Here is a 15,327-nt window from a genome sequence, read left to right as displayed (position 1 = left end):
AACATCACCTTGTCCAGACAACAGAGTGACTTAAGGGAAGAGCTGGAGTGGGGGTGGTGCGAGGGGACCTGCAGGAGGGCAAACGTTCGTCGTCACTTTGAAAAGTGAAACGGTATAAATGTAGCTCTTCAGATTTTGTCTCAGGAAGCAATGTACGTTTTGTGTGAACAATCCATGGGCAGGAAGTGGTGAGAATATTTTAAAGGTTTATTGAATTGCTCATTTTAGTTATCTGATCATCTTGATAAATGTAGGGCAAGCAACAATTTTGCCTTGTTTTTTTCTGGTTTACCTTTGTGTGAACATCAACTACACAGCTGCTCCTGACCTTATCCCATCTTGCACATACGTGTAACCCACAGATCTCTGCCTTCAGAAGTAAAATGTGCTCGAGGAGTTTAACTTTTCTTTCTCACTGTTCATACAGCTCCACCCAGGTGAACTCCCACAGATACATTCCTACCAGCTCTCATGTCGTGAGCTGTGTTCTGATTTTATGAACCCTGGCAAATTCAGGTGGTGTCATCCGAACCACGCACGATAATCGGTAAAAGTTGGAAACCATCAATGATGAGGGCTTAAAATTTATAATTTGACCAGAAATGAAGAATGATAGGTCATGACCGAAATAAATTCCATTTGGTGGTTAGGGACATTCGGTGTCTAAAGTGCTGATGATACAATTTAGGAACATATCCGTTGGATCGATGCTTTACTAGTTAAGCCAGAGGTTTTAATAAATAAAAATAATCGAGAATCAAGACGAGATAGTGGAATTTATTCTTATTATGGAACTATTTACTGATGTTTATTGCAGCAAATATTTATGGCCTCTCACAGGGAAAAGAAGCAACCCTCCACATTTCCCAAATTACGTGAAAATAGTTTTCATCGCTAACAGTTCCTGTGCTATGTGAGTAAGTTTACGGGGGTAGAGAGAGATACTCAGCAATCCATCAGTTAGGCGGGAAAGTCCCCACAAAGACTCATTGGCACGTCCTATTCCCTTGGGTGTATGAAGTCAAGCCAACGAGCAGGTCATGGTTGTCTGATCTCTCTGCTCCCTTCCGTGTCTAAGGATCTCTCTGCTCCCTTCGTGTCTAAGGCTCTGTGACTCACCGGGGCTTCCACCATGTTGGGCTTGCTGTTCCTCAGTGTCTTGACCGCGTGGAACACGTCCACCACATTTTGCCGCTTCACCATTTCGACCACAATGCCTATGGCGCAGAACATACCACTTCGCCCACCACCATTTCTGGAAGCAAAGAAAGCAAAGTCCTGTTTAGATGGCAGCTTTTATTCACCGGAGGCCACACATCTTCTAAGTTTAGAAAATGAAAGCAGGATCCCTTTTTCCCCCCATTTTGTATTAATTTTGCTTTGTACGCATGTGCGTGCAGAGGGCAGAGAGCAAGGACACGTGCGGGTGACATTCGCACCGTAGCTTATACTTAGGAATATGCTGTAGGCGCTGGAGGCCGCAACTTAGCTACCTTGACCTTGTGGTACATTTGTAAACTGTGTACATCAGAAAAGTGGTTCCGAGGGGTGTTCGGAAGAGTTTAGGTCATAGAACAGCCATATCATAATCAGTGTTTCAAAAATTGTGGAAATGAAGATGGGGAGTTAATTAGAGACTCGTGAGACGGGAAGATTCTGTTAAGATGGTATCCACGGAGATCCCTAAGATGTGAGCGGACTCCTTCACGGAGAAAATACGAAGGCTACTGAGGATCTGAGCACCGAGTCCCCGCTGGGCGGGCTGAGGTGCCATACTCACAGGCAGTGGATGATGGTTCGGCCTTCCCCTTCCTCGCACTCCTCCTGCCATTTCTCCACCTGGAGTATCAGTTTCAAAAATGACCGTTTGGAGCCAGGCACTTCTCGGTGAGAGGCCCACCCCAGATACTGAAACTGCTGTACCATCAGGTAACCTTCCTGTGGCTGCAGAGGGAAAGGTATGTTTCTGTAAATAAGTTGGGACTAGAATTTTTACTAAAAAGCGGAGGTGCGTACAAATGTACACCGTGATATACATGCCCTTTACCCTGGATTGAGCCTAGCTGGTGGGCCCAAGATACGCACAGAACCAGTCCAGGTCACAGAGGCAAGAAACATGAGAATTACCTTTATACAAGCTTCTCCCTCACACCCCATATCCAATAATCGGTCACATTTCTTAAATAACTTTCAAATTCTTCTCCTCTTTATCACCGCTGACATCACTGCATATGCCCAATCACCAATTATGATAATTACTTCCTACTTGATCTCCTTGAAACTTTGATCTCCTTCCAAACCATTCTTACTGCAGTATCCTGATTATTTTGAAATGCAAATATGATCTTGTCATTCCCCCGCTTTAATGGCTTCCAAATGATCTTACATAAACCAAATTGCTGCAGTGGCTGAAAAATTCCTATAGGGTATGGCTCCACTTCCTTTCCCGACCTTCTTCTTTTTATTATAATGCATTCTAACACATTGGCCTCTTTTTTTTTTTTTTTTTAAAGATTTTATTTGTTTATCCATGAGAGACACACAGAGAGACAGAGACACAGGCAGAGGGAGAAGCAGGCTCCATGCAGGAAGCCCGATGTGGGACTCAATCCTGGAACTCCAGGATCAGGCCCTGGGCTGAAGGAGGTGCTAAACCCCTGAGCCACCCAGGCTGCCCCCATTGGCCTTCTTTCAATCCATCTATCAGGTCATTTATTGCCTGGGGAACTTTGTACAAACTTTCCATTTGGCCTCCAAGATCTCCTTCTTGTTTGTGCCTCTCAATCCCAAATGCAGTAATCAAGTTGTCTTGGCTTTGTCTGGGACTCTTCTGGTCTTTGAACTGAAACTCGTGTATCCTGGGAACCCTCTCTGTCCTGCGAACACCAGCATAGCTGGTTCTCCCAACCCAAATAGCTCCTACCGATCCTTCAAATTTTGCCTCAAAGATCACTACCCCAATGAAGTCTTCTCTAGTCACCCAGCTACGTCAGGTTACCCAAACACTCTGGATTTTGTACTTCTCTAAAATTTCTCATTTTTGTAAATAAATGATTATACGATGAGATGTTCAATGTTTGTCTTCCCTGATAAAATGTAAGTTCTTTAAAGATGAGGAAGTTTCTCTTTCTTCCCTAAACTCTGTACCACTAGAACCTAGCAAAATAGTATCCAAAGAATAGTACCGTTGAATGAATGAATCAAGACACTAAGATCTCAGATAAATGTAAGAAAGAATTTGTAATACAGGAGTGAGCTGTATCATTAGACATCCGATCTGAATTTCCATATGGTAAGGGCTCACGCATCACTAGGAGCTACTAGTACCCAACTTCTTCTCATGGGTGCATATTAAATATCTGATGGAGTGCCTGATAGTAAATAGGATTGGGGATAGAAAAATAATCGTGCACTAATAAGAGCCAGAACACCAAATATAGAGGAAGATAAGTAAACAAATATGATGATTTAAAAAACCCCACAGATTTCAGTTCCCATCCTTAGAATATTTTTCATATAAGCAGTTCAATAAAAAGACAATTCTTACTTTCTTAGTTTAGCAGCTACGGTTTCTCAGCTAAAATATTACTAGAACCATAATGGAACAGATGTGCAGACATAATGAGATTCCATTTAAATTAACATCTAAGATATGCATGGATATTATGACATGATTTGGAGTTATCCTTTTTTTCTCCACTGAAATGAGCGACAGAATTGGATATGATTTTATCCTCTGCTTATAGTTATACATACAGACTTATTAGCCAGAAACACATATAGCCATTTCGATGTGAAAACACTGAAACATGACAATCTGAATCATGCACTTAAAATAATACACATACACAGAGCTGCTGCACTAAAAAACAGAGGAATGCTCTTTAAAAACAGTGATTCCGGGCACCTGGGTGGCTCAGCTGGTTAAGCGTCTGCCTTTGGCCCAGGTCATGATCCTGGGGTCCTGGGATCCAGCCCCTCATCGGGCGCCCTGCTCAGCGGAGGAGTCTGCTTCTCCCTTCCCTTTGCTTCCCCCTCCCACTCTTTCTCTCCCAAATAAATAAATAAAATCTTAAAAAAAAGAGAGAGTAATTCCATGGACATCACTAATGATTTCTTTTTCAAATTCTGCTTACTATTTGGTTACACAATCTAAACAGTTTTTATTAGCTTTTTTTGGGGGGGGGGTTGGGGGGAGACCCTAGACTTAATTTGTCATTTAGTGTAAAACATATGAAGACTCATGGAAGAAAAGATTTCTGAGAAATACTTCTGCTGCTTTGCTCCTGGGAAAAGCGGTACCAGTGCTAGTTCTACAGATCTGGGCAGAGCCAGGAACTGGGACATTTAGAAAGATGAAATCATAGGTGGAAGGAGAATCGATGATGGCTGTGATTTACCTTTCCTGCTCATGCATGGAGTTCTCCCTTATGTGGAATAGTGACTGGAGCCTTTCTATAATGGCTGATCCAACACATCCCTTCCTCCTGAGCCAAAGCTTTTTATAGTCATCATTATTAATTATTTTATTCATATTTTTCAATTATATACCTCTTCTGGGCTGGATATCAATACTAATAAAATGTGTAGTCAACTTTGATGAAAGTCTACATGTGCGCAGAGACCAGGCTCAGACAACCAAACTCAGTTGCAGGTGCATCTGAATTTCGTTTCCAGATATGATACATTAAATAACTGACTAGGACACCCAGCTTTCTGAATTTCTGCCCTCCTGTTTTTGGAATACCTTTTTCTTCTAATACTAAGGTATAAGATGATTACTAGCTTTGGGTCTGATTATATAACACGTGTTAAATTCCACTCTCCCTGTTGGCTGATGGGAATTATATACCCCAATATGGTTATGGTGAGTTGCTCTCGATCTGCTCATTTAGAACATTAATGACTTACTCTTGTTAGGTTGCATATCCTAAAAATCCGGTTTATCACATCACAATCCATTGAACAAGACATACACTCCACTTGGATAGGGCCATATCGTAACATTCCTTCTTCTGGCCAGTACTGAGGGCAGCCCTAGAATGATGAAGTTTTGGAAAAAAAAAATACAATGAGCATTATTTTTATCTAATTAAGGTAGTACGAAACAGATTTTTAAAATTTTATTACTACTTTACTAAGTTGTGTATGAGTACACAGAAGCAACTCATAGCCATTAACCTGGGACAAGTCGACTTCATTTAACATCACGATGGAGGTACAGCCATAATCATACACTAATCTCCAGAAGTCTTTCACAGTGTTTGGCAGAGGGTATTGTGTGACGATGAAAGCAGCTGGTTGCCTGTAACTCTGTGAAGAAACAAGGTAGATGGAAAAACATAAGAACTTAAAATGAATGATTGGTTGTACAAGCACATTCGATACATTTCAACGTAGGACCAAGCAAGGTGTAACAGCTCCACATGGACATGGAGCCAGATGCTGCACGAGCCATGGAAAAATAGCTTTGGGCCACTGGAATGGACTGGCGCTGGTAATTTGTCATACTGATGGTGAGACTTCAAAGTCTCAGCAGCAATTTAAGTCAAGAATTTAAGTTTTATTTTGTTGAGAAAAGTAAATATAGGACAGAAACAAGAGAAGAAACTAAAGAACTTCTCAAGGTTAAGATCCTCCATTACCCACCTGCAGGCTTTTTCAGGTTTTCAAAGGTAATCAATCTGAGAAACTGAAGGCACAGGATCCTCTGGTGTGTTTGTATGTATATATGGATGTCTATATATCTGTATCTACCTTCTGTCTGTCTATCAATCATTTATCAACATCTATCAGCGTATTTATATAATATATATTATATATATGCATATATATATAGAACTGCTGGGTTCTCTTACATTTCAAATAAGAAAAATCACATATGCCTCAAACTCATGTGCTTTTACATTATATGGATATTATCAGCACATTCTGCTCATCTTGTGGGCATTTCTAATGTATATGAATGATCCAAATGATAGTTCTAATCACTTAAGATTTTTTAAGTGCCAAAAAGTCAAATGTACTCCTTGGCCCCATCTCTAAGGGAATGACTCCTTCTTTATTAAGTGCTCCTTGACTGGGATGTGACACATTATCTCTATCCAGAAGGAGAGGCTATGCTCATCAGACCTGGGCCATCTGTCATTCTGCCGATGAATGATCTATATTTCTATGTATTAACTCAGATAGTTTGTAAAAAAAAAAAATAACTAGAGAGTTGCCTGAGACAGATTTCCTTAATGCTGATAAAAATTGTCAGTGATCCCCTAACTCACTTGTATCATATGACTTTTTAAGGCTTTCAAGTGTCTTTTTTTTAAATAGAGAGAGAGAGAGAGCACACCAGCAAGGTGTAGCAGAGGGAGTGGGGAGCCTGACGTGGGGGTTCAATCCCAGGACCCTGGGACCATGACCCGAGCTGAAGGCAGACACAAGTGGCGGAGCCCCCCAGGCACCCCTCAAGTGTTTTAACATCAGTGTAGAAACTGGTTCTTGAACATTGATCTGGTGAACGCTGCTAACCATGGCATTCTGCTCCATGGAAGATTATGGGATAAATCTGAGTGCTGACAGTTCATCTGGCTGCTTCCAAATGGCCTCGAGCCTCACAAAGTTACACGCGCATCTGAAGTGAGTGTTTCCTGAGAAAGGTGTGAAGGCTTATGAAAAGGATCAGAAGAAATAAGTAAACTTTCCTTCTAATTACATGTCTGCTCCATGGGAAAGTGAGCTATTCACTCAGTTCTGAGGCACAGCAGAAGGGAGATGGATGAGATGATGGGAGAGAGGACAGATGCTTTCCTATATCCTTCTTCTGTAAGTACAGGAGTACATCTAAGGCTCCGAAATCACAGAATTCTTGGTCTTCCCTCCTAATTCTTCACAATCATGGCACAAGGGTATGTAACCTTGTGAGGATGTTGCTAGAGGGCAGGGGGCTTGCGGAGTGCTGACCAGTGAGCCCTGTTCTTATAAGACAAACCAAGCCTAACTTTTCCGAGGCCCCAACTACACTACTGAATCCACTGGACAGTCTCAATTATCAAATATATCTAAGTGGAATCATAGGGTATAAAGCAGGGAGCAGAAACAGATAGAGAACAAGGTTCAGTCTTATTGACTAGAAAACAACCTGGAAGTGAAGAAAAACTTGACAGTGATAGATGCCCAAGAGAAAAAAATGCCTCAGACATAAGCCTCATCAATCTCTTCTCTAAAAGTATTTTCTCCTTCTCTTTTTCACACAGCCTTTAAAAATTCCAAGTCCCGACTCAGAAACAAAAGGTCTTGTGTGTTTTCTCTGTGTTTTGGATATTTGTCTTTCCAGACAATTAGAATGGAAGAAAAGGTACAATGAGGATCCAGTGTGATTTCAGTGGTTATGATTAATGACTAGGCAAAACTCTGCTCATGGCAAGAATGAGAACTTTTTACTTGAGCTTGTCTCACACTATTCTGCTCTGCAGCATAAGGAGAGCAAAGTAACTGGCTAAGACACTAGTCTCAAGAGTAGACGGTGGGCTTTCTGAGTCTCTACCATCGGAAGCTAATTTTGGAAAACACAATAAGAACGATAACCCAGAAAACTTCATTAGTAGTCACAGAGGAATGGACCTGACTTCTAAGTTCTCCTCGCTGTGGTTCCACAACGAAAAGGCAAAACCTAGAAATGTTTATACATGAAGATGATGAACTGTTTAAAATGATTCTGAACCTGGACAGCCTTCTTGCTTCTCTCCAAGCTAACCATGCAAGGGAGCCAAAGACTGACTTAAAAGCTCCTTTCCATGTTGTTCTGTCTATGGGATGCTAACCTGCTGAGGACGTGCTCTACCATTTACACTTTACGATGGCTGGAGTGAGGCGAGACAGTTCTCTCATTATGATGGATGTATTAACATGTATCTTCGGCGCCTTCTCCTAGTTATTTTTAAAGGGTCTCTATTAATTAATGGCCGATAAAGCAGGTTAGCTATAAATTACTGGAACACTGAATGTCAGAGATAAAGATTTCCCAAATTAACACGAGTTTCGTAAGATAAGGCATTATGTAGTCTTTAAAATTCATCCCTCACTTAACATTCAAAATACATAAGCATGATTTTCTTTTCTGAAAATAATTAAGATGAAAAATATGACCTGCAGGTATTTCCTGTACAGGATATAATAATGGACAACCAAGCTCCAAATCTACAATGGAGCCTAAAACTTATAGTTCCCAAGAATCTCTGTAGGGGAAATTCAAGATCATTCTCATATATATATATAATATATATGTACATATATATTATATATATATTTCAATGAACATTTCCATTTTTCCTTTCTAGGCCATTTTAACTTTCTTGAAAAGAAAACCAGCCAGTGTTCATCACATTACATAGCTTTTCATGACACTTTACACTGACAAAGGCAGCAGTCTCTTACGTCCATAAGAGCAGCATTGATGTAGTTACTACTCTCCCCATCAATTGTAATTAAAAAAGGTAGACATCTGTCGGGTGGCAGCATGTCCATAAAACGATTCTTGTCATGATTCCTTGGCAGGCAGGCTATACTGCAGTCTTCGGCTTGTAGTCGAGGGGTGACCGAATTCAAAGTCTAAAAAAGAAAAGGGAACCTAGGTTAAAAGCAAGTGACCCATTTAATAGCATAAGGCAGATCCATCAAGTATGTGGGAGGCCAAGTACAAAGTGAAGGATTTGTCCAAGGCACCGGCATTTGCCATGATGACAGGCCGATAGACTTTGTGGTTAAAGCTAATGAAGCCTGAGAAGTGACAAAGAAACAATGTACACAGTGTTCGCTGTGTTTCCTAAAAGGGAAAGGGAAGCTAAAAGCCGTAGCTACCTGCAAAATGCATCGCTTGACCAAAGAAAACAGAAATAGAGTGGCCCATGATGACGACCCATCATCAAAGTTGGAAACCATCACCTACAATAAGGTGTTGGCAATGCTGTATTTGAAGATAGGCTGCAACACGCTAGAAAGAGCACTGCACAAGGGATCAAAGTAGTCGGTGTCCAGAGCGACTCTTAACTTCACATTCAACACCTTCAGGGATGTTTTAAGGGCAGTGAAAACATTTGGGGTTATTTAGAGACAATGTTTAGCACGAACTTCAGCTATTATTATTAATGTGCTTGATCTCACATTGTGAGTGACACAGAAGGTTAACATCCGTAAGACTGCATAAAAAAAGGTTGTAAATACACACAAATCACCACCAAGCTTGACGTTTATGATACCTTTCCCCACGCTCTTCCCCGAGTCTGAACTCATTTGCCCTTCCAGATACAGCAGATAGGAGCTCATTAATACAAAAGTGACTCCATAATATGTATAATGAAAGAAACAGGTATTATATTATACCTAAAATAGGGTCAAAGGTGGTAAATTTGACTTGAAAGACCTTCCTTAGAAGAATCAATGATGCCCAGAGCGCACTGTAATAAGTTATTCATTAAAAAAAAGCCCCAGAAATAAGTAAATACCTGGAATTCGTCTTTGAGATGTGAAGAGTTAGTCTGAGAGTCTATTCTAATCATATCAAAATATGCAGCTTTAAATTCACAGACAGGTATGGCAGTTTCTCCACATAAGCAGGCTTCTAAAATGGCATCATGAATAAAAATGTACTGTTCCTAAGAAAGAAAAAAATCAAACTATTTTAATAAAAACTTTCTGTCATCAAAGCTAGATAGAACAAAGAATTTTCTCTATATAGAGACATTAATAAAGATATCAATATTTTCCTATATGACTTGATTCTACACAAAAAACATTTATTGCTTTTGATGAATGTTGGAAATTAAAGAAAAAAAAGTAAAAAGCTATTAGAGATATATCAACAAGCCACTTACCTCTGTCTGGACCATATTGATACGACGAGATCTTAAGGCTTTGACACAGTTGTAGATGTCGACAACACCCTCTCTTTCAGCCATGTCCAGCATGATGTCGATCACGATGTAACAGCCAGTCCGTCCAGCACCAGCACTGAAAAGAAAATTAAATCTAAGGAATTGCAAAAAGCGTGTTCATGCAAACTTATATAAAGATCCATTCAACTGTCAGATAGGTGGGATCAAACTGATTTAGCAAACTGCAAGGTGTGATTTACAGGTTTTATATAAACACTTATTTAATGCAGAGTATTTGCTTTGGTGCAAAATGAGATTGGAACAAGAGTTTAAAATTAAAACGATACAGTTTGTAAATCAAACTGTGTTTTAAAATTACTGTACGTATGTTGTTGAAGTTCCATGGCTCTCTTATACTGTCCTCAATTCTTTGGAGATCTACTGCATAGAACTTCAAGCTCACAGAACTGACAGAGGGGTGGATTCGTGCTTTAAAATTTAACCTCAAAAATACTCTTACTCATATACTTGTGGGTCCTCTGGCCAAATGTGAGAATGCTGGCTCACTGTTCCCATCTGACAGATTCTTGTAAATGCCAAGGCAAAGGAAATCAACTCCAAAACATTGACTGGGAAGTCTGAGGAGGCACATTTCAGAGAAAGTGCTAGGGGTGAGGAAAATGGTGATTACCAACAAGGAGGGGGCCAACAGTAGAAAGGATATTTGAATGGTGGTCTGAAGGAAAAATGAAAATGGAAAGTTGGGTATAGAATATACTGCTTAACAGGTCCCAAAGACAGCCACTGTCTTGCTGTATTTATTCAGCAATTCAATCTTTATATACTGTGGATTACCTGACCTCTTGGGCACGTTTCTTCAATTTTTTAAAAAAAGATTTCTCCATTTATTTTAGAGACAGAGCAGACTGGGGGAGAAGTGGATGGGGAAGGAGAGAGAATTGCAAGCTGACGCCCCACTGAGGGTGGAGCCCAACGTGGGGCTCGGGCTTACAACCCTGAGACCATGACCTGAGAGGAAATCAGGAGTTGGTCACTTCACCAACTGAGTCCCCCAGGCGCCTCTCTTCAATTCTATATGTAAAAATCAATGGCACAAACAAGATATAGTTGGGATTCTTGGGGGGGGGGTTCACTTCCCAAGGGGGAGTCAGCTTCCCCTTTTGTATAAATTCACAGATACCCAAGTGTTAGTGAAAAATGAAAGTTGTTTCAAGAGAGTATCTGCAATCTTGGAGCACTTCTATTTTTGTTTTAATTGGAGTTCTATTTGCCAACATACAGCATAACCCCCAGTGCTCATCCCATCAAGTGCCCCCCTCAGTGCCCGTCACCCAGCCACCCCAACCCCCCACCCACCTCCCTTTCTACCACCCCTTGTTTGTTTCCCAGAGTTAGGAGTCTCTCATGTTCTGTCTCCCTTTCTGATATTTTCCACTCATTTTTTCTCCTTTCCCCCTTATTCCCTTTCACTATTTTTTATATTCCCCAAATGAATGAGACCATATAATGTTTGTCCTTCTCCGATTGACTTATTTCACTCAGCATCATACCCTCCAGTTCTAAAGCAAGCAAGTCATAGGAGAGCAAACGTCCTCTATGATAAGTCACTCCTGAATTTAAAAAACTATTTATCTCATTTTCTAAATGCATAGATGGGCTATTAACATTATTTCTTTGTTGTCCAGATTTGGTCACTTCTCTTAAACTCACTGTTAATAAATTTAACTAAAAGGTATTGTGGGTATCTCTTGCTCTTTCTTTTCTTTCTTTTTTTTTTCCCCCTTTGCCTACCATCTTCTTAATCACTGTTCCCAGGGTTTGAGACAGGAAAGTAATTGAAGAGTACGTCAGATTTCTTGAGAAGGCTTGAACTGAAGATTTGTTTTTCAGGGGACACAGTATCTGATCCTTACGGATGCCTTACTTTTATTTCATTCTCTGTGTTTCCCCTCTTTCATATGTGTCATTTAAATTCCGAATAGGTTGGATTTTCAGGAAAAACAAAACCTAAGTACAACCTATTATGTAGCTTGGAGGAGATAGTATTTGAGAATGGTGTGCAGCATTTAGGAAAAGCGTTTCAGATTCAGTACATATTTTTCTGTTCACATCTCAAAACGAGGCCATGTAATTCGCTTTTAGTGTCTCTGAATGCTTGTTTTAAGAGAAGTGTCTAATCAGAAGGAAGCCTGGATATAATGTTCACATTTTTCTGGCTTATATTTGCTGGATCTCACTGATGTAGTTTTCAAGGTCCTCTGATGGATGGCTCCCCCCCCCCCCCCGCCCTAAATTCTTAAATAGCTGTTTTATAGCACAAATTCTTGCAATTTAGGCCATTTAGTAACTCTGTATGTCTCAAATTTAGTTTTAAAAGCTGGCATTCTATAGGGAATTTACTAGATTGGCAAGAAATCTCTATTTTAACCTCCCATCCCATACAATATGGGATTTGCTAAAGCGATAAAAAAAAAAACCAACCCACAAAACCCTAAACACAGATGTTGCCACTAAAAGACAGAGTTCCCACACTCTCATTTGTGAACAACACTACACACATCAGGATGAATGGATTTATTTTTTTTATTTTTTTAAGTCTCTATTCTATACCCGCCTTATAGCTTTTATTTCCCTGCTACTTTATGTTACCCATAGTAGACGTGCGCTGGAACCTTGGGAGCACGCACTAGTTTTGTCTCCTAGATTAAAAAAAGAGGGCTGGAGATAGTCAAGACCATTTGGGCCAGCACTCACCTGCAATGCACCACGATGGGGCCAGCACTGGGGGGGTTGGAGAACTTGACCCGCCGGATAAAGGAGAGAAGGCCGGTAGCGTGGTATGGTACCCCATGGTCGGGCCAGCCAGTGAAGTGGAACTGCTTAACTTCCCGGATCTCATTGTATCCCCTCTGTGCAAACACGTAAAGAAGTGTTTTCCAAAGAACCCAAATCAGGCCATTAAACACAACCCCAAGCACGAGGCCCAGGTGACAGTGAACAATAAATGAAGACTCTATCAAAGATCACACTTTCTCTGGCAAAGGACATTGGCCTGACGCGGTCCAGGAGCTTACCTGTATGGTCAGGTAACTGGAATCAGAGGTCTTGCTCAGTTCTATAACTCTGTGTAAGTTTTATTTGCCTTGACAGTATCTTCCTCACTTGAAATGACAACACGTAAAATTATGAGGAGAACGGGGAAAAAAAAAAAACAGGAAAGCTAAAATGCTGCCCTATTGACCCAAGGCACTGAGTTTTCGAGTGGTGAATAAAAGCAACCTTCTGGCTTCCAACATCAAAAAAGATTTTAATGCCTTGCTTATCCATGTTGAAAATGGTTTTGAAGCACAGCATGGAGGGATTTTCCAGGACACTGCTACTTGAGATTGTTTTGTAAAAATATACAGACAGCTCAACTCTTCTTGGGGCAGACAATTTTGTCCTAATTCTGTGAAATAATTCAGCACGGAGTATTATTTAAAGTAACCAAAATACAACATGAAAGGGGAGCGGAATTGCTGCACCTCTGTCCTAGTGGGTTAATTTAAGAGGACCTTTAAATGCACGCTTTGAAGCTGCTTCTTTTTGGTCAGAGAAGCCCGTGGCTTGTGGTAGTAGCAAAGCTTCACAAACACAGATAGAATGCTACAGATTTTATGTGTAGGAACCCACATTTGCAGCCCCCGAACCTCCCGACTCTATGCAATTCCAATGGTGCTGTGAGCTATCTGGGCTATCTCCACCTCACTTGTTCATTCAGAAAAGGGAGACAAATGCCATGAAATACATGAACCAAACTGGGAAAGTTTAGATTCAGTCCTATATAGACAGACCAAATGTACTGAAGCTTTGGAAGCCAGGGATCGGGTCTCATTATTCTTTCTGGTTCCTACACAAAACCCTGCACACAGAGTGGGGCTTGACAGCTGATATAACGGTGAAAATGATAAACACCCTCCTGGAATCATGCAGATGGAAAAAAATCACTTCCTTTATGACTTTTTAAATTTTTTTTATTATTTATTTATTTATTTATTTATTTATTTATTTATTTATTTTTTCCTTTATGACTTTTTAAGTCCACTCCACTGGGGAAGATCCTAAGTTGTTCTAAGACCTGATTTCAGGCAGGTCACTTCCTCCATATCAATCCTTTTACTGGAGGTGTTTGCCGTAAGGGCCTTGTTCTTTTTAGTAAACCTCAGCAAAAAAAAAAAAAAAAAAAAAGAAGTTCTTTTTAATATCTCGCAAGGCATGTTCACTCACTGCTCTTTGTACTAAAATACTAAAATGCTCTTTTTTTTTTCTTAAAGATTTAATTTATTTATTCACGAGACACATAAAGAGAGAGGCAGAGACAGAGGCAGGGGGAGAAGCAGGGTCCCTGAGGGGAGTCCGATGTGGGACTCGATCCCAGGACCCCGAGATTGTGCCCTGAGCTGAAGGCAGATGCTCAACCACTAAGCCCCCCAGGCCTCTCTCTATTAAAATTTTCCCAAGGAATTTTCAAATATGTGCTTTTCAAAACAAAAACAAAAAACAAAAAACAAAAAACCAAAGTACTCTTCACCAGTTCTAACAAGAAAACAAATTAAACAAAAAATACAATGATGTTCCAAGATGTATGCCATTAATGACATAAAGTGTTAGTAATCCAAAATATTCCCATTAGGGCCAGGTGCATGTCTCCACTTACTGATTCACATCATATTCTACGTCCTTCATTACACTTTGAGGATTTAGTCACTTAGGACCTATGTCTCTGCTGAATCTATTCCTAAACACTTTAGAATATTTTACTATTGAAGAGATTTTTTTAAATGTCTACTTCTGTTTACTGCTAATATACAGAAAAGCTATCATTTCTGAGTATTTATCTTGAATCAGCCACTTCAATGATTATTAGTTCCATTCTAAAGTATCTCTAGTTTTCTTGGTATAAAATAATCTCGTGTAAAAATAATTTTAGTTTTTCTAATAGGCAATTTATTCCTTTTGTTGTCTTATTTCATTTACTAGAACTTCCCAAAATTTTGAATGCTAATGACACTGATTATCCACATTACACTTCTGATTACATAGCGACCCCTGTAGGATTTTTACCCCTTAATATGCATGCTATAGTTATTGTTGAATCATCTTTATCATGTTGAAGCAGCCTCCTTATTTTCCTAATATAGATTATGTCTTTTAAGAAAAAGTAAGTACTTTACACTATCTATTAATAAAATCCTATGTTTTTGTTCCTTTAAAGAAGATGTGATGAAATATTCAGCTAGATTTCCCACCACCAGTGTAATATCCTTGCATTCCTAGAACACAATCATTATAGGTCATGTTGTGACGTTTTCTTAATTCACAGCTGGGTTTCAAATTTTTGATATTTTATTTTGAACTTTTTTCGAGTATATTCTTGAATGAAATTGGTCTGCAAAGTGTG

General features: G+C 39.9%; 1 protein-coding gene across 14 annotated transcripts in view; it reads right to left on the bottom strand.

Moving 5' to 3' along the window:
- Positions 1–15,327, bottom strand: part of PTPRK (protein tyrosine phosphatase receptor type K) — a 546,296-nt gene that overhangs the window by 3,661 nt on the left and 527,308 nt on the right. For all 14 annotated transcript variants that reach the window (XM_072764637.1, XM_072764602.1, XM_072764614.1 and 11 more), the window contains 8 exons: positions 12,642–12,796; positions 9,867–10,002; positions 9,498–9,647; positions 8,431–8,604; positions 5,182–5,313; positions 4,912–5,037; positions 1,781–1,944; positions 1,120–1,255 (listed from right to left, as the gene is read on the bottom strand). In XM_072764637.1, the coding sequence (XP_072620738.1) occupies positions 1,120–1,255; positions 1,781–1,944; positions 4,912–5,037; positions 5,182–5,313; positions 8,431–8,604; positions 9,498–9,647; positions 9,867–10,002; positions 12,642–12,796 (1,173 nt within the window). The remainder of the gene's footprint in view (positions 1–1,119; positions 1,256–1,780; positions 1,945–4,911; positions 5,038–5,181; positions 5,314–8,430; positions 8,605–9,497; positions 9,648–9,866; positions 10,003–12,641; positions 12,797–15,327) is intronic.

Source organism: Vulpes vulpes, chromosome 1 (assembly GCF_048418805.1).
Source record: "Vulpes vulpes isolate BD-2025 chromosome 1, VulVul3, whole genome shotgun sequence".
NCBI classification, from domain to species: domain Eukaryota; kingdom Metazoa; phylum Chordata; class Mammalia; order Carnivora; family Canidae; genus Vulpes; species Vulpes vulpes.
Note: the sequence above shows the minus strand (reverse complement) of the source record. Positions and strands in the feature narration are given on the sequence as shown.